At 38.6% G+C, this 23,978-nt stretch overlaps 1 protein-coding gene across 11 annotated transcripts in view; it reads left to right on the top strand.

The window, feature by feature from the left end:
* INPP4B (inositol polyphosphate-4-phosphatase type II B) overlaps positions 1-23,978 on the top strand; it is a 384,670-nt gene that overhangs the window by 279,153 nt on the left and 81,539 nt on the right. For all 11 annotated transcript variants that reach the window (XM_062573936.1, XM_062573932.1, XM_062573929.1 and 8 more), the window contains 3 exons: positions 5,214-5,344; positions 13,590-13,694; positions 18,664-18,772. In XM_062573936.1, coding sequence (XP_062429920.1) covers positions 5,214-5,344; positions 13,590-13,694; positions 18,664-18,772 — 345 coding nt within the window. The remainder of the gene's footprint in view (positions 1-5,213; positions 5,345-13,589; positions 13,695-18,663; positions 18,773-23,978) is intronic.

The following is a 23,978-nucleotide window of genomic DNA, read 5'->3' on the forward strand; positions in this document are numbered from 1 at the left end:
AGAATGCTGTATTGTTTTGGTGCATTATTGCCTGTATATTATAGGACTTGTTGTAAAGGAAAATGAGGATAATTTTCAGCTTTTCTGTAGGATAGAAGCAAGTAAATGTTTATCAATAAACACGTATTCTTTAAAGCATACTTTAAACTTCTGTCAACAAGCAAAACTTGTTGACAAAAATAATATCTTGGGCTCCTTAATTTTAAAAGACTAAACTTGCTCTTACTTATGAGTGATTGGCTCATGCCCCAAAACTTATGATTTATATTTACTCCAAAGCTTTTATTTCTTAAATATTTACAACTTTGTGGATTTTATAATGTAAAACTTTCGAAAATATTGTCTGTAGAAATGTCTGATCTTGTTTTGAATCCTGCTAAGTGCTTTGCTTCTGATACTTTGTGAAAATGGATTTTAGAAGCTAATTTTGCTTGGTGGAAAGGGAAAGAATGCTTCCTTTTTCAGTTTTGAATTTGTTGTATTTGTTTCACTAGAAGTTCTGTCCCTGGATTTTGAAGCTGGTGAATCAAAGTTACTTTTTTGTCTTCATACAGCATTTTTGTTTTATGTACTTTTATCATCTCTCCTCTTACTTATTTCTTATCTAAAAAAAATATACACTGATCTTTTCAACTTCATCTGTCAAGTTGTGAAGATTTATGCTGTGTCCTTAACAAAGCAAACTGCTATTTCTACTGCTGCTTTTCCTGAGATAGGAGATCCAAAACACTTCTCCGAGGGAACACCTTCTCCTGACTCATCTTGCTCATTTTATTATCTTGCTGCTGGTTTTTGCTTTATTTTGGTTTTGTCACTGACCACAGGTGTGCCCTGTGCTCTGTGCAGTGGTACTTGGGCTGTTGAAGCTAGTGATAGTTTTGCCCAAGAATTCAGTGGGAATGTGATTTACACTTCTAAGCCAGTCTTACAGCCTCATGCCCCATGGGATGAGGATCATTGCTATTTTTCCTATTGCTGTGATCATTAGAGTGGCTGGCATACAGCAGACACTGTTTCTGTAGAGACTGTCTACATGAATAATAAAGGAAATTCTCTGTGCCTGTTTCTGGTACTTTCAGTATTTTATTATAATCATGGGCCACAGGTGTGTTTAAGGGGGGGGGGGGAAAGATCAAAAAATCCCATGAGCTGATAAATCAAAAGGTAGAATATTAATCTAGGCCTTGAGTGCTCAAAGTTCGTTTGATAGTGGGTTTCACTGAAAACTTGCTTGAAACCAAAAAACTGCATGTAGTTTTATGTTATGGGTCTGATTGCACTACTGCAAACTACTTGATTGTAATCTTAGAAATGTATCCAATCGTGCAGTCTTTAAAGACTCTGGTTGCCCTGATATAGCTGTTCGTAAAAGGAATTGTGAGCAGCTGAGTCCAGGCGCAGACTGTCCCAAACTGTCTGGCACATTAGTGTGTCGGGCTGCTAAATGACTTTTTCCATCGGCAAGGGAAGGCTGAGTGAAGCTGAAGTCCCTACCGGGCAAAGTGCCCGCTGATTGTAGCTGCGTACCCCGGTAAGTCTTTCAGAGTTACTGGTTTTAAACAGAGCCTGAAGCGAAGATCTGTGACACTCTTAATGCTGCTGTGGGATCCTGAGGAGTCTCATAATTTATTCTTACAACTTTTCATCTTTGTGGGTGTTTTATCAGTACCAGTGATCATTGATCTTCGTGCTGATGATCAGTGTATACAGTGCTTTCAGCAGATCAGGATCCAGTATTGATTTTTTTTTTCTGCCATAATTGCAAAAGAGAGGCTTGAAGAAAAGGTTAAAAGCAGGTCTGTGATTTTTAATGAGGAACTTCTTCCAACCATAAGGGAAAGCATCGGTGAAAGCTGGCATCATTAGCCAGCTAAAGGAAAAAAAATGATGTGGAAGAGCAAGAGTGTCTGAGAAAGACTTAAAAATAAGGTAATTTGCTTATGTTCAGTGTGAAGGAGGAAGAATAGGACAGACTGTTTACCTCAGCCTTCTGATCAGATACAAATGGGGCAAGATCGTATGTGTCAAGGCCACAGGGAAAAATACTGAAGTAATCAGGAAAGGAGACAGTGGAAAGTTGGTTTAAGTTTTTCCACTGTGCCTTCACAGAAAAAAACTACCTTTGAAGATGGTTTGTGGAGATGAATAGCAAGATTTAGATGAAGCTTGGATTTGATATGGTAGGAAGGCTTGAAGTTGATGCTGAGCATAAGATCTGTCATCCTGATGTGTGCAATTACCTAGAAAGGGCTTTGAGAGGGGATTTGCAGTGGGGAAAGAGGAAGATAAATAGCTCTGTTTTAACAATATAGAGCTTGCTGTGAACTAGCTGCTCTGTTTACAAGCTGTTAAAAATTTCATGGCTATGCTGAAGAGGTGAACTGGTAACCAATTTGCCCTGTTGGAGAACCAATATATATTATAAATATTAATTTCCTAATTTTAATACTGTGTGTGTCATGTGACTTGTTGCACTGGAGTTGTTTGTGATTACTGTTTGAAGTGTGTTTTAAAGTTTTTGATGAAAAAAGCTTCAGTATAAAGTTCAAGGGTATTACTAAAACAAATTAAGGATATTTTTAAGATTGAAAATTAAGTTGTTTTGGGATATTGCTGTCAGCTGTAGACTCCTAATGTAGGAAAACAGAATGTTTCTTCAGTCTGTTGGTTTACTATTGAAGGGATGCAAACCAATGATGATAGTGCATAGTACTGTGAAATACTGTTGATGGGGCTTAGGTATAAAAATGATAATCCTATTTTCAACAATATCTCAGAAGAATTGTAATGACTCACCAGCAGCAGTGACAAATAGTAAGAATTCATATGACACAAATAGTATTAATCCTAAATGTCTTGGATCCATTATTGCATTTGAAAAAAAGACTGGTTTTGGAGGAATAATATCTACCTCAAATGATATTTGCATTTCATACTTGTGATTTTACCTTTATTTCCTCAAGGAAAATAAATGTCGAAAAAACAGTATTTCAAGTGTCCATGCTATACATATTCTAGATTGTCATAAAACTGCAAGCTTACTTTAATAAAAACTTGCAGATTAAGAGTGTTGTTTTATAAGATCCTAGAGGCTATGTTTTCACTTGAAGTATGTGTTTCTGAGATAAAATCAATAAAAGTCTCATTCACAATGATAAGAGCAGGGTTTGACGTTCCTTGAAAACACGTGAAAATTAATATGGTGAGATTTGAACTTCTCCTTCCCATTGATGTCGGTGGAGTTAAATCATGGGCAGTCAGTTAAACCAGTTTTGGCTCATAATTGGTATTTTATTTTGAGATAAGGGCGTTCTGCTCCTGCTGTTGGTGCTGATGAGGGAGCCGAGTGCCCCAGCCGAGGGCCGCGTGGAAGGGGATGGGGCTGGAGTGGGATTCTGTGGGTAGAAATGGTCACCTGGGCTTTCTGAGGCAAAGACGAGATAAGGGATCTCGTGGAGGACTTCCTGGGTGGGATGTGTTGGTGTATACACCTTTCCTTGTGTAATATTTTTTCTGTTTCTAGTGAACAATATATTGCTGTACGGGAGCAGCAGGAAATTTACGGTGCTCAGCCAGGTCGGAGCACTGACCCCAAAACTGTTAAATTAGGTTGCCTTACGAATATTAAGTGCTGAAAGACCTTCACTTCAAATAAATACCACGCCAAGCCTTAAAGGCCTTTCTTAGGAGGAAGCCCTGAGATTTTGGTTCAGTGGAATGTCTCGTTTTCAGGCTACTTAAAACTTGCAAGGAAAAAGTGAGTTTGTCTGATTACAGCTGATGATTTGTATGATACAACATTGCCAGTTTATATGAATGAAGGGAAATGGAGCTGATCTCCTCCTGTCCTTCATGTGAATAAAACAGAAAAAAGTAATCATGTATTTTTAGTAAGCCCCCAATGAGTTCTTGTACAGTAATCTTTGTTTCCATTTTGGTACTTTATAAGATGCATAACAAAACAAAAAGCTTGAATTTTACTTCCAATGTCATCAGTATAATTTTCACTCTTGCCTTACTCAAAAGAGCATTATGCATGTATAACTTGCTCTAATACTCCTTACTCTAACACAAAGAAAATAATGATGGGAAAAGCATCAGTGTGGGTCTTTTTTTGTATGCTTAACAAATAATTTTAAGGATTTGTGGCTAGTGCTCCTATAGGTTTTGCTATGTTCCTATGCTACCTCCTTGGTTGGGATTTTTTTTCTTTTTTTTTTTCTTTTTATTTTTTTTTTAACTAGCTTTCATTTATCCAAGAGTTATCCTCTGGGAGTCTTTTTTGGGACTTTCAAGAATTGCAGTGAAACCCTGTGCTTGATACTTTGAGGGAAATGAAGAAAACTATTTGATCATATTGCACAAAATTTCTTCTGAACAACTCCAAACAGCTGAAGACTCAAGATCTTTCATTTTCAGTTTCATTAAAAGCAGAGCCCCCGAAGAATAAAATGATAGATGTGGGATGAACTTAAGTAGCAAGTGGGGAAAGCAAACAGAAGGCCCAATGCACTGTAACTGTGCTTGTTTGTGTAGGAAATTAAAGTGATCTCAATTTCATTCAGGTCACCTCTCAGAAGAATGTACAGGAAAACTGATAATTTGCCGAAGGATTTCCTTTTGGATTTTTAGTGACATATTTGGTTTCCGTAATATTGCTGTTTTGACCTGATGAACACAGCTGTGAGGCTGAAGATTAGGTATTAAGAGAATGTTTTTTTTCCAGCAGTAAAGAATGTGGGGCTCATATGTTGGCTAGACTGACATTTGTAGGAATGGTGCTAAAATTGTGTTTATGGTATGCATGAATGTACGCAAAGAGTAGAACTTACCAAAACTTTGCAAAACAAGTATTGCAGAAGAAATGAACTTTGTATCCTTTACAATGGCATTTAACATTTCTTCACAAAACCTTACTTGCTGTTAACATGGCTCTCTGGAGCTTTGGAAGGAGCTCACCTCCAGGGAAGAAACGGTATTTCAGTTTGCGGGCCATTGCGTTTGTACAAGATGAGTTCAGAACACAAGTACTGTATGCACTGCCTAGGTATTCTTTATTGTGTGGTTGAAAAACAGAGCTGAAATCAGTGAATTTCACAGGAATCACGAGAACAAACTCAAGTTAATGATTTATTTCAGTAAAGAAATGCTTTTCATGTTTGTTAACAAACAATTTTTGGATTATTGCCATCTCTTTTTGCCTTTTGATACAGGAATCAGGAACTTAAAGAGTTGGGAGAACTTGCTCCTCACTGGGACAATATGCGTAAAAATGTTATTGCTCACTGTGATCAGATGTTGTGCTTGTACCAGGATACTCTTGCAGAGCTTGGAAAGCATACAGGTATGAAAATAGCCTCCCCTCTCCTGGAGAGGTTAAGAATTAACTAGGCTAATTGCCATTTTATACTTGAGTATTCAGCAGAAATAGAAAAAATGAAATATGTGTAATCTTTGTATTTCAGTCATACTCACAGGTTCCCTATTTCTTCTCTTTTTCCCCTGTGCTCCAGCAGGTTTTTGCAGTTAGCATGGTACACAGTTATACAGCAGACAAAAAAAAAAAAAAAAAAAAAAAGAAAAAGAAAAAAGAAAAAAGAAAGAAAAGAAAAGTGGGTGTGCCTGCTTTATTTTCACACTCCCTTGAAAACAGTGTTCTGCAAGTATTGAATACTGTCTGCCAGCTGAAACCAGGTAGTTATTGCCAGCTTTCCTGGGAACTAACTCGAGTCGCATGTCGAATACAGTACAACAGTAGCATCTAGCTATGATTTGCATATCCTTAGTGTAGTAGTCGTCACTGTCCGCAGTGTGCTAGAAAAGCAGAGTATTTATATAGGACAGGCAGTCTGTCATCATCCAGAAGTAGATCTGTGTGCTCCACAAGCTTGTTCCACATGGAGCCAGTGCTCGTGTACTCTGAAGTGTACCAGGTGCTTGTTCTGTAAATAGCTGACAGGGCCCAGTGGCCAGGGACTGTAATGCATCATCATGTCTGCATGCCACTTAAATAAGACAGCACTGGTGACAAATGTGCAGAGAAGGCATCTGGTCATTTCCTCTGGTAGGAGCTGTCTCTTTCTCGTTAAAAGAGCAAAGGACGACTGCGGAACAAACCGTTTGTTCCCTGAATTTCTTTTCTGATGGCTCACATATCACCCAAGCAACTGATGACAATTCTTTTCTGTTTTGTGAAGTTATTCGAATTATTTCCAGAATAACACACTATTATTTTAAGCAAAGGAAAATGCTTCCCATCTCAATGTGTTTTCCGTGACTGTGCTCCTATTGCTTATATATGCTGCTTAACTCTATATTCTCTCACCATTAGATGTTCCCACTAGGGTCTTACTGCTGCAATTTTGTGTGTGGGCATAGTAGTGCACATGAGAGGTGAAAAGCTTTGCGTATTGTGTTACACATACCTAAGTCTGCAGCAGCCTGGAGTGTTTCTGAAAAAAAACCAAGTATGAATATCTCTGAAATTGGAGGTATAAATTATAATAGCCTATTACTTTTGAAATTCCATTCACACACTTAGGGAAAACTTGCAGTATTTTCTTAACTATTTCTAGCTTCCTACATGAAAGCCTGTTTAAAAAAAAAAAAACTTTTGTTTGTGTTGTGAGAAATGGAGCAATGAGTTTTTTGTTCAATACGCAGCTGAGATGCACAGCAGAATAATTTCTTTTTATACAGAATTAGATGCATTATTTTTATTATAATGTCTGCTGCATTTAGTATTTGAGACATAGCTCCTTCTGTTCCAAAGTAGACATTAAATCTGTGTTCTGATCTTTTATCCATTCTCTCTTAATAGAGGACTGAGCATGGTTTTTGTCATTCCGAATTGCTCCGAGATAAGTGTTCTTGGTCCCATGGCAAAAAGGAAAAGAGGCCGTGTTTCAGTCTATGGACAAAAGATAGGCTTTAGCTGAACCCAAACATTTCAAGAGCAGTTGATCCCCTGCTTAATTGTATATGTGATGGGGTGTAAAGGTGGAAAGCTCATCTGTTACACCAAATTTTGTATAATTGTTTGCATATTGGGTGCAAAAGAGTAATTTAGTCTTACTCGTGGTTGTTTACCGTCATCAGAATATTCCAGTTCTGATTTTGGCAGAGTTCTGCCTGTTTCAGCATGAGAGTTCCTATATTTCTGTGTTTTAACTAATTTAAGGGATTTTTAATGCTAGGTTAATTACATTTTGAAAGCATTCCATAAAGCATCATATGCAAGGCAATAAATACACATTATAAAGGAATCAATGTAATAATTATCACTTGCAGAAAAATATTGAAGTGACCTGTTCAGATTAAAAAAACTGGACAATGTAATCTATTAAATACAAATCCTGAAAGGTCTGTAATGTGCCCAGTGAATTTGAAAAGGATTCGTGATGTTAACTGAGTTGTCATAACTGGGCTTTGGGGTAATTGCAGTGGACCAAGGGAACCCAAGATTACTGAAGGAGGATAGAAGCAGCGTATATAAAGAGTAGTAATTTTCCTCTGCCTCTTAAAAACAAAATAAAGACCGTACCCCCTAACACAAACAACGTAATAATGATAAAGGTAAAAACTAATGAGTAAGGAGTGAAGTAGGAGGCCAACAGCCAACGCTCAGATACATACCTAAATCTCATTTCTTCAGCCACCTTCTCCCCCCTGCCACTAATGTACTGCTGGAAAGTTACTTATTTATATATTAAAAGAAAATAAAAAATGAAATATTTCATGTTGCAGCAAAAGTTGCTTTAACATTTGAAAGCTGATTTTGTTGTAATCACTGGGATATGCACACATTCTAAAGCCAAACAACAGTACAGTCTTTTTTTAAAAAAAATGTCATCTTTATACTCTATACTATAGTAGGGAGTATAAAGACCCCTATATTATTTTTATTCTTACTTATTAAATTAAATTTGATAAATTATTTGGATAGTGAGTGTTTCTCACTGAGAATATACTGAGTATACTGAGTATATGTCTGTAGAGCCAGATTAAAACCCCAAATCTGTGCTTTGATCTGGCAGGCAGTGTAAGATTTGGATGCCAAAAAGTAAAATGTTAATACAGACTGCTCACTCGGCTTTCCCTCTTTTTGGAAATGCTGCATTTAAAGTTGTCGATGTAAATATATACTTTGCTTAAGTGGTGTCTTAATGACTTAATTGGCTGAGAGTTCGTTTTGCTTTTGGAGGTCACTTTCTCTGCAGTGTTAGCTCTATGGTTTGCACCCGGACCTCCTCTTCTGGGGAGCTATAGCTATGTGACTGGTTTCTAAGTGTCTTGCCAGCTTCTCTGGGCATATCCCATCGTTCTTTGTGTGCCTTCTGCGTTTTTTCTTGCTGAGCTGTGGGAAAGTGGTCGTTGTCTTCTGGGCACCTGGTAGGAAATACAGGCTGGTAAAACTAACAGTGACAGCAGATCAGGCTGAATGCAAGCAGAGCCACGCACTCTCAGACACTCCAGCGCGTTGGGTGTTGTAGTCTAATAAGACATTAAAGTGAGGATCACGGGGGTTTGTGTGGCTGAGATGGACCATTTGTGCACCCAGCTTGGTCTAGGGATGTTTTGTGGTTGTAGGCATCAGTGATACGACTCTCAGCCTGGGGCTTGCCCAAGCCACGGTAGCCTCTCAGGAACCTCCTGCTAGAAATCCCTTTTGCGTGCAGGGCTCAGGAGGCCGGAAATAGCAGTCCTTAATGTGTGGCCCAAGGAAACTCCCTTACAGTGAGTAAGAACTCTCAGATCTCACCTGCAGCATCTCAGGTGCCATTGGTGCAGGTGCAACCAAAGCCCAAGGTTCCCTTGAGCTCCTGAGATGACCTTCACTGGTCTTTTAACATAATATTATCATAGAATTTTCCTGTTTTGAAGTACTTCAATTGGAAAAATTGTCCTTCTGTACAAAGGAGAATAATGTTCAGCTAATAACTTTGAAGATAATGATGGATATGTAGTTGAATATTTTCACCTTAGCTGTCTGTTTTACAGTTTGGTCCTAATCTTTAAAATGTTTTTATACATTGTATAGTATTTGAATTTGCTTTCTCTGCAAGATTTTCTTAACATTGCATTTGTGGTAGCCAATACTATAGAGTGTTGGGCTCTGTGAGGAGTCTGTCACCTTGACTAACTGTCAGGATCTCTGCTTTACCTCTCTGTGACATGTCTTCAATCATAAATTCAATTTTGTTTCAAATCTCTCTCTCAAAAAAAAAATCTTTCTTCCCACAAATAAAGTGCGCTTCATGTTCTGAAATGTACTACAATATTGTCTTAGCAAAAGTTAATCAGACAAGACAAGTAGGATGACTTTTCTATATAATATGTACATACTATACCTTAAAAATCACTAATTTAATAATGAAAGCAAGGTAAACGTACCCATTATTAGTTACTAAATTTGCACAAAAGCAATGTCAGGAGAACATTGCAGAGATTGCAAATTCGAATGCAAGATGGAAAATGCTAAAATTGGAGATGTGGGTACAACTTCAGTCTTTTCAGGTATTTATATTTCAGTGCAGGCTTTACTTACTTTGGTATGTAAAGCCTGGTTTTATGAATTCATGTGAAAAGAGATTTTTACTTTAGAATTTGGCCTTTGTAATCTTCTGGAGTTACCTTAGCCATTGTGTTGCCTGAGCTTTGGATGAGGCCATTCCCTTCCTTCTGCAGCTGAGCTGGAAAGTTGCTGCGCCCAGGAGAAGCAATGCAACTGTGCTGGACCCCTGGCTCTGCTCTCATGTGGGCATCAGTCCTAACAGGGTGGTCTGCCATCAGCAATGCTTATAGCTAGGAACCTGACAAGGTCACTTCTGTAAATTAGATCAAGTTTCTGTTATCTGGCTCCAGATGCAGAATTTCTGAGTCAACTTGCTATCTTGTGAAGGCTCAATTTTGAGATGAGGCCGATGGCTGCGTTCCCTGCGGAAAAGCCGTGGCGCGCTTACACCTCTGGCTGGGCTCCTCTACCTGCTGTCCAGCCAAAGGAGGAGAAACTGGCAGGGGGAAGCACCAACTGTTGTCAACTACCCTTCTCTCTCCTTGGCACCCTAAAAGTGGGATTAATGCTGCTGTGACTGCTTTGTTATTAGCTGAACAATTGCTTGTCTTTAAAAGGGTGCTTTTTTCACAGGTAGATTGTCACAGTTTTGAAGGACTGACTCCATGTAAGTGAATTAGATAACAAATATCTCTAGTTTCCTTAGCACTAGGGAAGACTTTGTTCCCTCATAGGCGAGGTACAGAAGGGGAGACGCCATCTGTAAATATGATTTTCCAAAACGTTCCCCCGTTCTCCTCTTATGATCATGTGAGGTTACGATCAGGAGATGCCAACTTCACAGTCAACTGGGCTATTTGTGGAATTAAATGAAGAAAGCTGCTGTTAGTAGAGCATTTATTTCGGAAATTGAAAGACTGCGGTGAAAGTGTTGGGAGATTGCATTAGTGTTAGCAATTTTGGTTTAGTAGGATAGTCACTGAAAATGGACATCTAAGGAAGTTAGGACTGTTTTATGTTCATATTGTTTTGGTGAACACTGTGATCCTTAGAATGGGAGGCAATTTTTGAAAATGTTAAGTATTTTTGTTTCAAAGCAGTAGTATAGCAAAATTCTGAAAGAGTTAGGGAACAACAAAACAAATCATTTCAGGTTAATCTAAAACACTTTTGGTGAGTTTGGGAGGGAGTAGAACTTGGAAACTTTTTAGTTTGACCTGAAATGAATTTTTTTTTCCTGATCTTTGTTTTTCTTTTTCCAGTTCAGTCATCAAACTGAAAATTCTATTATTCGTGCTTCTCTAGAAGGAGAAGAAAAGACCATCAAGGTTAAGGCAATTGAATATTGCTCTGGAGAACTGGCCCCTATCCCTGCCTCTGTCAGAAAGTCTCTGTGTGACACTAGGCAAGTCAGACCTTTCAGAAGTGGTCACTGTGTGTTCTTCCTTTTTGGAAGCCTGACAATAGTCACAGGCTCTATTTTGCAGCAGTGCTGAGTGCTTATGGATGTAATTCAAGCCAGTAGGAACTGTGCTTCCATGATATGAAGTGCTGTCTAGTAATGCATACTCTGCAGAATCAAATCCCCCGTATCTCATATTAATGCATTGTTTCTTATATGCTTCATCCCTTAGTTATTTTCTGCCATTAAAATGGGTGAGATTGTAACCTTTTATTCAGCCAGTTAAAATTATTTTGTAAATACTTGTCGAGCCCTCAGAGACAATAGTGATGTGTACGATGGGCAGGTTTGAGGAAATGAATAATCCTGCCTTTGTAAAAGGCTTGAGCAATATATTTGAATCTAAATGCCAAAGTAAAAGTCGGAAACCTAATACTGAACTGCTGCTTCCAAAGTGAGCAACAAAGATCCTACATGATGAAGGAACTGGAAAAAGCTACTGTGCAAGATGTCAGTAAAATCTGGTTCATGTTCAAGTGAGTGAACATCAAATGAAGGTTTCATAAGCTATCTACGTGCTGATGTTTCCTAACTTCAAAGAGTTTAATCTTGCAATAATAATTATTATTTTAACAGAGGAATTTTTGTTTTCTTGATCTTTAAACACAAATTGCTTCATTGTTTTTTAAAAAGCAAACAGTAAAAATGAGTTTTATCGTACGGGTGATATTGGCAAGTGCAGATTGAAATCTTAATTGTACTGCATGGATCTCTCATATTTGAGTTAACGTAATAACAGAGTAGGTGGTAGTTATCCCACATGTTTCTGGTATCAGAGGGCTAGAGATTCTCACTTCACAGGTGAAGAGAGGAGTAAGATGACTCGGAAATGCTGTGTGTGGGCTACTTTGGCTCTGGGCAGGAAGGTACTCTAGCGAGCACAGAGCACAGGCTCTTCTCCTTCTCTCTCTCTCTCTCTCTCTCTCTCTCTCTCTCTTTTTTTTTAATTGCCTCTGCCTTCTGATCTGCTGTCATCTTACTATCTTCTAGTTCTGGCAGTGTTTCTGTATCCCAGATCCAGTCACTGCTCCTCAAGCTTTGATCTCGGTCTTAGAAGAATTCCCATAAACAATCTGCCCCTTCCTGTTTTCTTACTTAAGAGATTTAATCTCATCTGCACTGTTTCCACTTCTTTTTTTGATACACTTCCATTTCCCTTGCCTGCTCTCCATCCTTTTTTTTTTTTTTTTTTCTCACCTTATGGTTACCAGATTATGTTCCCCACTGCTCTCAGCCTGCATCCTCAGTTTTCTCATCAAATCTCAGTAGTTGACTCTACTAATTCTTATTCGTGCTATTTTTGCTCTTAGTCTTGGTTCAAATGATTATTATTACTCTTAAGTTACTAAGCTTAGGTAGCATCTTCTATAGGCCCACTGCTCATTTAAGTATAGCACCTATTCCTGGCTTGGCTCAGTGTAAATAAGAACAGCCTTTTGAGCAGAATTTTGCTTACACTTCTGTAGCCTTGGACTTGGAGGGTCATCGGTGCCCTCTGGTAATATGCTTTGCATTGGGAGGTTCAAGCTGTGTTGAAATTTATGGGAGTTTTAACTGATGGCTTCCAGCAAATCATGACTGAACAAGTGAAATATTTACAGTTTGGCCAAACAGACAGATTTTCCTGGGGAACCACAACACAAATGCTAAACTCCAGATCATGATGGTGCAAAAACTGGAGGACAAAAGAATGGTCATCAGAACTTTTTTTTGCCTAATGGGAAAACTCTTGTTTTTCTCAGCTTCTCCTTCTCCCCCCTCCCCTGAAAAGATTGAATATTTAAGAAATTTTTTGGGGAAAAAAGCCCTATCTGAATCAGAGAAATTTTAGTCCAAATGATTTGGTGAAATGATTGGGTGCTGAAAAACTGGAATTAGTAAATGTTGGGCTGTCTTAGTGAGAAAACCTCTCTTTCCTAGTATACATCCTTTAATTTCATGTATATATTCTATTAAATATCTTCAGGTAAATTACGTTTTTGTACTGTCAGGCTTAAATTAGCTTCCTGTCTACCCCAATGGTAATACTTAGTTACTCATAATCTCAGTTTTTGTGTTTTGGTGATAATTCTGATGAATGCACATATTTTTCAGAGCAGTGCGCCTTTCATGATACTAGGTTTTGGGGAAGAAAATTAATTTATAGCTCTCTTTCAGCTAGTTTATGTTTCTTCGTTTGAACTTTCTAGGAAGAGTACATAGCCTAGTCAATGTAATATTTTTGTTCTAAGGAAAAATAAGTTACTTGGTGGTAAAAGTAGTACTGTCGTAGCTCTGTGTCCTGTGTTTTTAGCGCAGCATAAAAATAATGCACATAAACTGTGGCATCATTTCCAGCAGACTGCAGACTGATTTCAAACAGCAGGAAAAATGTCTGTCACCTAGAATAAAAAATTAGATTGTTCTGTGAATTAAAAGCTGTTTTGTTCCCTGCAGTATGGGTACATGCTGAGACTCAGTTAGTGAACCATTCTTTTTCTAATATACAATTACACATTAAAAGTAAATTAAAGGCTGCTAACATACAAGTGTTGTCCTTGCATTAAAAAAGAAAAAAGACAAAACATCTGCTGCATACTTAAGATGATGATTCTTTAAACTTTTGTTTTTCAGGTTCTTCCTTCAAATCAAGCTGTAGCAAAGGAGAAAAAACATTAGAATTCATTCCAATAAATCTTCATCTTCAGAGAATGCATGTGCATAGTCCTCGCTTGAAAGGTACGTTCTTTAGAGAAATTCCCTAAGTGTGTCCAAGTCTGCTTTGAAATACAATTCAACTTACAACTGGAAAGTTTGATTTCTGTTTTGGCCCCTGTTAAGCTGTAACTATCTTTTTATATATCCATTTTCAAGAATGAAGATTAGATGGCTGCGCTTTCAGATAACCAGAATAAAACCAAAATACATGTTTGCAGAGAGTCAGATCTTGGTCAGTTTGGTGTTTTTGTATAATAGAAGGATGTTGGCAATGGTGTTATTTAAACTTCATAGATGGACAATGAAGACGCTTCAGGCAAAAACGCTGAAAACAGTAGTATTAAATTTGATGTTTTAGTAAATATGTGTGCAGTCAGGACTTGCACAGATTTGGGAGAATACTGAACAGGCAAGAATTTCACAAGAAATACAGTGACTTTTAAGGCTAATTCTGCAATTGATTTCATTTTGTGTTTTGCCAGTCAGTGAAATGTATACCTTATTAGCTTGTGTATTGTTTATGTGGTATGACTTGATACAGAAGATTTCTTGTATGACTAGATTGTTGCACATTTTATTATAAAATCAAAATCAAGCTTTCAAGTTCATTGTTTAAAAACATTTACTACTCTACAGGCTCAAAGTATTCAATTTTTCACTTTGGGGCCTAAAAAACACTCTCCATGTGGACATTTCCTACTTTTCTTTTGGGTCTAAATCTGGCACTTGCCCATTATTTTCCTTAAGTGCTCAGAAAGTACTTTTAGAAGTATAATGACTACAAGTGTCAGAACCTTAATTTTGTGTCTTCTCCAGAAAGCAGCTCTGGCAGCAGTACATTATATGTTTATTTGCTAAACAGTAAAAGAGAAAGAAAGATACCACTTATTCCATCACGCACGACAGTTTCTACACCATCAGAGTTTTGTTTTTGATGGAATTTCTCCTTTCTTCTCCAAAGCCAGTTTGCTTGTGAGATATGACTAATCCGTAAATGAAAAATAGATAACTGTGAGAATTGTTTTCTAAATTTAGAACTATATCTTAAATTATAGATCTGCCTGTTTTCTTTAGATAATGTTCACTCGCTCCACTGACATGAGAACTAGATAACGTTGTTGTAGTTGCACTCAAGATTAGAGATTACAAAACAATAACAAAGAAGAGAACTTATGTTGAAAGCATTGAATTTCTGCCTACACATGTATCTTTGCAAGACTGACACTTTAGTTGTAAGGAGCTCTTTTTATTTCTGTCTGCATGAAATGGGTTTCTCCACATATTTAGGATATGTTGGTAGCACTATATAATAATACAACAAAAAGTAATTAAAGATGATTATACTTTCATTTATTAAGATAAATTTAAGTGTAATTTCTGTATCTATTACATACCTAGCTGTCTCACCCATTCGCGTTACAGAAATAAGTTTCATTTTACAAGCACCAAAGACTTGCATCTTGTATTATATAAATGCATTTGCTCATCCTTTTGGTGCGAGTAGCACTTTGACATCCAGTTGGTCTTCCTTACCTTGAGCTTTACTTGCCATGTATCGAAGAGCAGCCAGATTGTGAGAAGGTGGCTGATGCAAGGTGGGGAGGGAGTTGGGGAAGGCATGTGAACGTCCACGGAGGTTGTGATTAAACCAGCTGACGAGCTGAAGAGCTGTCATTAACCTGTGTGCTGTCAGACAGCTTTAGTTTTGGCACATGAGCTAGGTCTTAATTGCATCGGATGTGCACACATGGATATATGCTTTTTTGTTCAACATGCTCAGTATAAACTTTACTTTTACTGAACTTTGATTCAGGTTGTTACCGGGTGCTGACATTGAACAGAAAATACCTGTGTGCTTAAACTTCAGGTAGCAACAGCTTTGAGAAAAATACTAATTTGCTGTGTAGTAACTGTATCTATCCATTTGATAGACACCCATCCCCTTTGTCCGTCATACTACAGAATTGAAGTTTAAATGTTGCCATAGTTTTGTTATCTATACCCTTGCTTACGTATTAATCTTGCAAGGTCATAATGGATCAAGAAATGGGGAAACAGAAAATACTCAAGTGTGCTTATTTTAAATAAAATCAGTATACCAAACAGACTTTCATTTTTCTTCTGCATGCAGTGTAAGACAGCGAGTGTCTCTGGTGAAAGCCAGCAGGAGGCTGATGCGCTATTTTAACAGTCAAGGTTCGTTGGTTCAAACCCTCGATTGAGCCCTGCTTGAGATAGGGGTCCCTCAGCTCTTTATATTGCTCTGATAAAGTCTAGGTTTATTGAACTTCTGCCGTGCCCCTGTGGTGGTCGCCGTGTTGCAAAAGCTCGGTGTTTTATTCCGGCAGGAGGGATGAGCAGTTAGGTGATAGTTTGGCGTGGTGAGGAGTTACTGGTGGCTGGTGCAAGTCACTGGAGCAAGCAGGTGGCTGATGTTAATGTCCCATTTGTGTAACCAGGAGCAGGGTGTATTTCTCTGAGTCACAGTAGTTATTAAGAAACAGTGATTTATTTGAAGCCTGATTTCTTTATTTTCTGGTCTTCCTGTGTATATTCCTTCTTCCAATTCTGAAGTAATTGTTTGAGGCTGGTTATTTTGAGACGGTTTATTAATGAGCGCCTTTGGCGGATCACGCCGACAGTCTTCTGTGGCTGCTCCCCTCCTCTGCTGCGCCCTGAGCTTCCCTGCGCTGCGGAGGGCTGTCGGCAGCGGTCTGGGCCCCAGGTGGGCGCCGCTGCCGAGGTGCTGGAGCATTGCTCCAGCCGTGCGCTGGCGCTGCGCCGCCTTTGCTAGGAGCCACGTCAATTTGGAAATGAAAGCACGTCACAAGGCATTTCCTCTGCAGTCCTGCAATGCTTTCCAGTATAACATGCTCTGGAAGGTGGGAGTGAGACTGTCCCAGGTACCTCACCAGCATCGTAGATGGCTGCTTGTTGCTCTCCTCCCTCTCCCTTGATTTCCTGCGGAGGATTTGTTCGCCTAGTCTTAAACACCAGGCGTCTCCTCTGCTAAGGGCTCGCAGGGAGCGATCGCAGCAGTCTGCAAGGCTGGAGCCCGCGGCGGTGGCTGAAGAGCTTCCTGCCGAGGCTTGTGACGAGCAGCGCCGGCAGGCCTGCGAGCAGGAGCGGGGCCTGGGGCGGCTGCGGCAGCCGCCCTGCTGTGGGGCAGGTGGCCATCGCGGGGGGCAGCTGCTGGCCCCGCGCTCGCTGGCAGCCGCAGGGGAGGCGCTCAGCTGCGCGAGGGGCCGTTTGCCTCCCACGCAGCTGCTGCCTGGCTATGCCAAGCCGTGGCGCCCGGCTGTCCGAAAGCTTCCCACGGACGGTTAGTTGTGGGCAGGTTCACCCTTGATTTTTAATACAGAGTCAGCAAAAGCACGGCTTGGTGGGTGGGGGTAGTCTTTTAAATGTTCCCCACTGCTTCATGAGTTAGCCATAAGCAAATTCAGACTTCCCCTGGGTAGCCTGATGGTTTCCTCTCTGCGGTTTCAAGCTGTTGCTGTTGAAAGCAGAGAATTGCTTAATGTCAAGTCAAGATGGAGCTCTGTGTGCCCAAGCTCGTGTATTATGGGCAAATCTCCACCAAGAGCTGAAAGATGGGATGATCTAGGGACCCTGAAGCTCACGTGAGGCTAACAAAAGCGTGCAGCTTCTCTTCGTAAGCGGGAATTGGAAGAGCCACCAATGAGTTAGAGTTCAAATCAGTTTGAGCGAATATGCTTTGAAATTCAGCTCCAGAAGTAAAGCACAGTTCATTAACTGTGAATCATTTGTACAGTGTTCTTGCTTCTAGGGATATTTATCATCAGAATGCAAGAAAAGTTCTATTTTAGGAGAGGATTAGATTTTAATTTACATGGAAAGCTTCCTTGATGAGTAAAATAGCTCACAGAGAAAGATCCTCTAATGGTTTCCTTTAGAAATACATTTTAAAAATGCCTCAGTTTGACCTGTGTTTTCATCCTTCCAGTGGTCTTGGGCATAATACAGGTACTGCTTAGTGCCTGCTTAATGTAAATACCAAGACTGGGAGGGAATAATGATTGTGGCTGTGGTGTAATTACATCTTTGTCTCTGCCCTGAAGATCGATCACTGGCCCAGAATGTGAGGCTCTTTCGGAAAAGGCATTTCATCTCCAGACCTGTAAGCATATATCCATAGAAAAGTTCATCATTCACGTCACCAGGCATCAGGTACATGCAGAGTAACAAGAGCTTTGTGGTCTTGGCGGTGAAGGTCTTGGAATAGAATAGCTCGTGTCCTGTTGTGTTGGCTTTCCAGCTGGAAACAACTGCGTGCTCTTTCTGTAAAAACATATATAACACGTAAATGAATCTCAGTAAACAGAACAGTGCAGTTTAGCATCAAAGAGCTAGTTAGATCTGAAAGTGGAAGCTAAACAAATTCAAACTGGGATTGAAATGCAGGCCTCTGCTAGTAAGGCTGATTTAATCGTTGGAGCAACTTCTGGGGGATTGCAGGGAGTTCATTGTCATTTCTCGCGCTCGCTTTCTCGCTCGCTTGTTTTTTCTCTCTCCTTTCCTCTCTGAAATTTCTTTCTGAAATTCTGTAGCTTGTATTATTCAGACAGTCAGACTATTTCAGCATAATGGTCTGTTTTGAACCTAAAATGCACGCATCTATGCATTGCAGGATGACTGTATATTAAATAATAGAGGAGGTAATAAAGTGAGATACACAAAGGAGCAATTTACTTTGCAACTTTGTAAACTGCAGAGCTAGAATATTGTTCTAAACTGTGGCATATGATTTAGAGGTAGCAATAAATTAGGTAAGTATTAGAGTGTCCAGTTGGTGGCTGTGTGGAAAGATTGATTAGCTCTTTGCCCCCTCCAGAGACAGCTTCTCAGTTATTCCTAGTAAAAATAATGCACTTGTTTGCCCCATCTGCTGTACAGCGGATACCAGAGTGCTGTTGGGCCTTGGGTGTCGGTGGATGCAAATCTCAGTGATGGGCTGTTCCCCTTCTAGATGCTGTGTACGATGTCATCACCGTGGGAGCCCCGGCCGCACACTGTCAGGGGTTTAAGAATGGTGGTCTCCGGAAACTACTGACTAAATTTGAGGCAGAAAGGCGAAAGTAAGTATTTTTGGGAAGTAACTAAGAAAATAAAAGTGCATTGATATGTTACATGCTCACTGAATACTAAAATGGTTTATCTTCCATGTATTCGACAATGAAAAAAAATTCATTCATAAAATACTTCCTTTATTTTCCCCACTTTGCTAGACTGCAAATTTGAAGGATTATGTATTTTTAATGTCAGAAGTGATTTTGAATGTGAACAAAATTGTTTTTCCTTCCATATTCTAGAGAGCCTGAGGAATACTTGTGCTTGAAAACATGCTGTTCAAAATGAGATATTTCTTCCGCAATATTTGTGCTAAGTAGAAAGTATCTACAGACAATTTTTCAGTAAGCAAACAGTAGCTTGAGGTATCTTCATTTCTGACAGCGCTCTGAAGTAGATAAGAAAATATTATTTTTCTTGTTCTCCAGAAAGTCGAAATAAGACTTAAGAAATGTTAAATGCTCTGTTAACTGCTAAACTTATCTGGAAGTGTTATTTGCATGTTTTGTTAACTAAGCGTTGGACATGTGTATTTATTGCTGTGGTAATTCAGAAGTTTTAAGAGGCCAAAACTGCCACTGACAGCACTAGGAGCTGTGATGGCTCAACGCTCAGACTAACTGGGCCAAACTCATGCAGTCAGTGGCAAAGCGTTTAGATGGGAATGCCGGAAGGACTCTGTGTATGGTAGAATAACTCCTCGTGACTGCCAATAGAAAATGAGTACTATTATGTTAAATACTCAAATTTTCATAGGCAGAATATGACAAAGAACAAATTGGGAGATTATAAAAATCTGTTATTGACTTATAGGTTGAGCAGATGTTGACATTCACCCTTCAGTGACATAGTTTACATTTTCTGAAATCAGTGAAAAAGGTATTCTTTATTGTTTACTTATACCACTCTGAAGCCATGGAAATAAAAGGAAATCAAAATAGTTTATAACTCTTGAAGAAATGATCACTAAGTCTATGAACTCCCAGAAAGTACAAAGGGAGGGAAGGAGCCTTCAAAATTCACCTTCCATCTATTTTAGTGGTCAACTCAGAAGAAACTCAGTATATGTTTTTGTTGTCTTTGGACACATGTAAGTCCTTCTAGTGTAAAGTGTAAAGCACTCTGAATATGATTTCACTTGCCTGAATGCTCAAGAATGGGAGTGCTTTAAATAAATACTTGAAAGGACCATTCTCATTCTTACCACAGAAAAATTTCTTTTACTGCAGCAATGACAACTTTATTTTGTATGCTCCTGTTTGTTTAACTGCATGAGGATGTTTTGAGACCACTTAGCATTTCCAAAGACAGCTTTTACAATTTAAATTTTCTGTTTTACAATGGGAGCAGCTTTTCTGAAGCTTTGGATGAAGGAAGAAGTAACACCTTGAGATACCGGACAGAATATAAAGTGAACAGGAAAAAAAATGCAGATTTAGCATCTGTTTCCTCTAGGCTAACTGATCTGAAAACCTAAAGAAAGATGTGGGAAGAAATTATTTTTCAAGCCAATCTGAGAAGGTCCTGGTAGCTTTCAAGACATCATTGTCAGTGCGTAGGACAATGTCCTGCATTCCTTTGAGGCTCTGGCTCATTATTAAAACAGTTTATTGAAATATTCACAGTGTCAGTGTACCAGAAAATATATTTTGCTTCAAATGGATGTCTGTCCTTTGCTCAAATCTGTACTTCTGGAATTAACAGATAGGAGGAAGAGTTAACTGGCAAGCATAGTTAGACACCGCTTTTCAAGAGCGTGATTGCATTTGCCATTGCCAAACCAAAAACAGTGAAATGTATGTTTTAAGAAAGCTTATTTAACAGAAGTGTGCATGATGATGTATATATAATCAGTTTGAAGGTAAGTCAAAAACATTTGCAATTGCATAGAAGGTATTTTTTTTTTTTTTTTTTTTGCAGAGGAAAGAAGGTGCAGGAAAGAAGATTCTTATTTTAAAGAATGCAGTATTCTTGCAGCTCTTCTTTCATTTGTTACCACCAAGCAAGCCATATATATTTGTGTGTGTGTCTGTGTGTGTGTGTCAAACTTTTTAAAATAAGGTCTTGAATAAGAGGAAAAAAATTCTTTTAAGTAAAAAAGAAGACTTAATGGAATGTTATTTCAAGCCAGATCCATTGATTTGTAACCCTTTCACAGTCCATACAGTTCTTTATCTGCAACAGAGTTGTTGATGAAGGACTTCACCGCTACAAACATCAGCCATATGTTTGGTATGTGTGTTCCTTTAGTAGCAAACTTCATAAGATCAGTAAGAACAATTACAAAGCTTTTTTTTCTTGATCTATTTAGGCAGAATAGCAATTAAACTGAAATTGCTGATGTGTGCTGATTATGGTATGGTAAATCATTGCAGAATATTATCTATATGCTATATATATTTATTTTAGATTTTTTTTCATGATGCTGCAGTGCTTTGTTCTTCCCTTTCCTTACTTCTAGCTAAAAGACAAAGTAAATCAGATGTTCAGATTTGGTCTTCTGTTTACCTGCTAGTATGGATTAGTTCTTCCAGCAGGTAGAATAACATGTCTTTTCATCAGTCTAGATGGCACAACAAATTATTATTTTTAGAGCCCAGCTGTGTGGGAACATTGAAGTCAGACATTGGCCAAATTATACTCGTGTAGTGCCTCACTGCTTTAAATGTTCATATATCACTTTCAAGGTACACCAAGGACTTTTTCTCTTACTTAAAACCTAATCTGATGATTTGTGCCTTTGCGAAAACTTGAGGACAAGATTTTTAATGCTTTAGCACTAACATCAAGTATAACAGGGGCATTCTAGAAGCTGTATTAGGTGCTGTAATTCACTGTGGTTTTGTACACCATTTTTAACAAGTTCTTTAGAAATACTTGCACTTTAAATTAGCACAAGCTGAAAGCTGAAATAGTGCTGAAAAGAGGTGTTTTTTAGGCTGTAATTATTTGTTTGGGGTTTGAATTGTCTGAAAGGATCCTTTCTTTGTTTGACAAGGCCTAGATCTCTGGTTGAGATGTGAGGGGTGTTCTCACTAATGTGCTCGTTACTAGAGATTTCATTAAAGCTGAGATCTTCAGGGTTCCTATTACCTGACTTTCATAATCTTCAATCCATTTCCATTCTCCAGGGAACCTGAAGTGGTACTGTTTCACAGAAAAGCCCAGAAATGTTGAAATAATAATGATTTGTGTTTGATTTAATTTTAGTGTTTATTCTCAAAAGGAAATCACAGCCTGTTATGCACAGCATGTTTCAGAGATGTTCTTTTCTTGCTTTCCCTGCTTGTGTGTGCGTGTGTATACACACATGTACATCTGTGTGAGTGTGAGAGAGAGCGAGTGAGCTGACCATAAAATCAACGTATTAAGGTTGTTGGGAGTTGCACTGGGAAACTGAAGCAATTTGTGTACTATTTATTTGATATATATAAAAATCTCATCACAGTATTTTTCCAGGTGGTAGGCTCTCTGGACGGAATTACCTGAAGCATTTCCTTGAGCACGCGTTAATGAAAGGGGCAGAGGGATGTCCCCTCCCTGGATGAAGGGATGGAAAGGGCTTAGGGGAGCTTTGAGAGAGCAGCGGTGAGATGAGATGTCCTTTGGAGAGTGAGAAACTGCCCTGTCAGTTTTTGTGGAGACTCAGACTTCGTAAACAGAGATAGAATAGATGGAACCAATAATATAACTTCCTCTTTCCTCAATAGTCAGTTACTCAAATGTCAAGGGAATTTTCGAGGAATATAGAAATTCAGTGGCTCTTCTGTTCCTAAGTCCCTTGGGCCTGTTTTCAAAATATCAGCACTGATCTTAAGGTTCAGCTTTATTTCCCGATGCAGTGAATTGTCTGTGTTTATTGTAATCAGTTTAGTTTTGATCGTAACTTTTCACTTCAGACATTACATATGTGATGCTTAAATTACAAGTCACTCGATTGGTAGCTTCAGTAATTTACATAAGCTCAAGGTTATTTGCAGGAAGCTGTTCTTGCTGCGTGTACTTTAACTGCATTCTGTGCAGTTAAATCCACTTTAACTGTGGATTTTAATGTCCACAGTTACCACTATGAAAAACACTAGGTCAAATGTTCACTGTTGAAAGATTTTAACCCAGTCCCAGATGGTGACAATTTAACTCACTCACACAAATGACTCAGTTAACAGCAGGAGTGGAGTTACTCTGAGTGTCATTAAAAATTAGATGCTTAGCATATTGCAGTATTCTCATGCAGAAACTTTGTTAATTTAGAGTTAAAATTGCAGATGTAATCAATGTAATCTTTATTCAAATTACATGACCACTACTGAAGGAATTTTAAAACTGAAATGATCATGGAAGGTATTATGTACGTTATGTACGTACTTGGTGATACTACCAGTATCCAGACTATGTACTCAGTGAAAAATTTGAAACTTGACCCAGAAGACACAAATATAGACTCTTTCAAAAGATACATAACTACTGACATATTTTACATATCAAGAGATCAAGAGTAGATTTTCATAGTGCTGCGGATTTCACACATGGGACATTTATTAGGACACCTGTTTAAAAAAAAAAATCCTCCTTTTTTGTCTGTCTTTATTATCAACTAATATTACTCTTGTACTGTAGCTATATGTGTCAGCAAGTTCTGAAAAGTACTTGTTTATAAGGAAAATCATTTCAATGAATTTGGAAATATTAGTGCCCTTTCATGAAAAGTAAGACACAGAAAATGCCAGACTAATCTGAGATGCAACATGTTCATAGAAACTTCAGATATCTCAAAGCATTTTATCTCTGAAAATGAATTACTCAGTTTCTTTGGAACTGTACTCAAAAAAAAAAAAAAAAAAAAAACTTTAATTGCCCTCAAAATTTGAAAGAAACTGAATATTTGGAGCTGTCTGATGTTTTCTTGAATTCAGGAAATGGTTAATTAGCCAGAGCCTGAGGCCTGATAGAAAACTCCCCCCCCCCCCCCCCCCCCCAAAAAAAAATTTTTTCCTTTTGAAGAAAGGGTCATTCTGTCTTCATAATATCCTTTATTTAAAAGCTACGCCAGACTTTATTAAAATGAGTAATACCCACAGGGTTAATATCTCTCTCCCTCTTGCTTATGGCATTGTCTGCAGTTTTTCTGCTGCAGTATTTGCTGGAGCTTAGAGCCGTGAGATAAGTGAAAAGATTTGGGAATGAAATGCTGCGGGGAATGCCAGGGAGGGTGCG

Source organism: Rhea pennata, chromosome 4, assembly GCF_028389875.1.
Source record: "Rhea pennata isolate bPtePen1 chromosome 4, bPtePen1.pri, whole genome shotgun sequence".
NCBI lineage: Eukaryota > Metazoa > Chordata > Aves > Rheiformes > Rheidae > Rhea > Rhea pennata.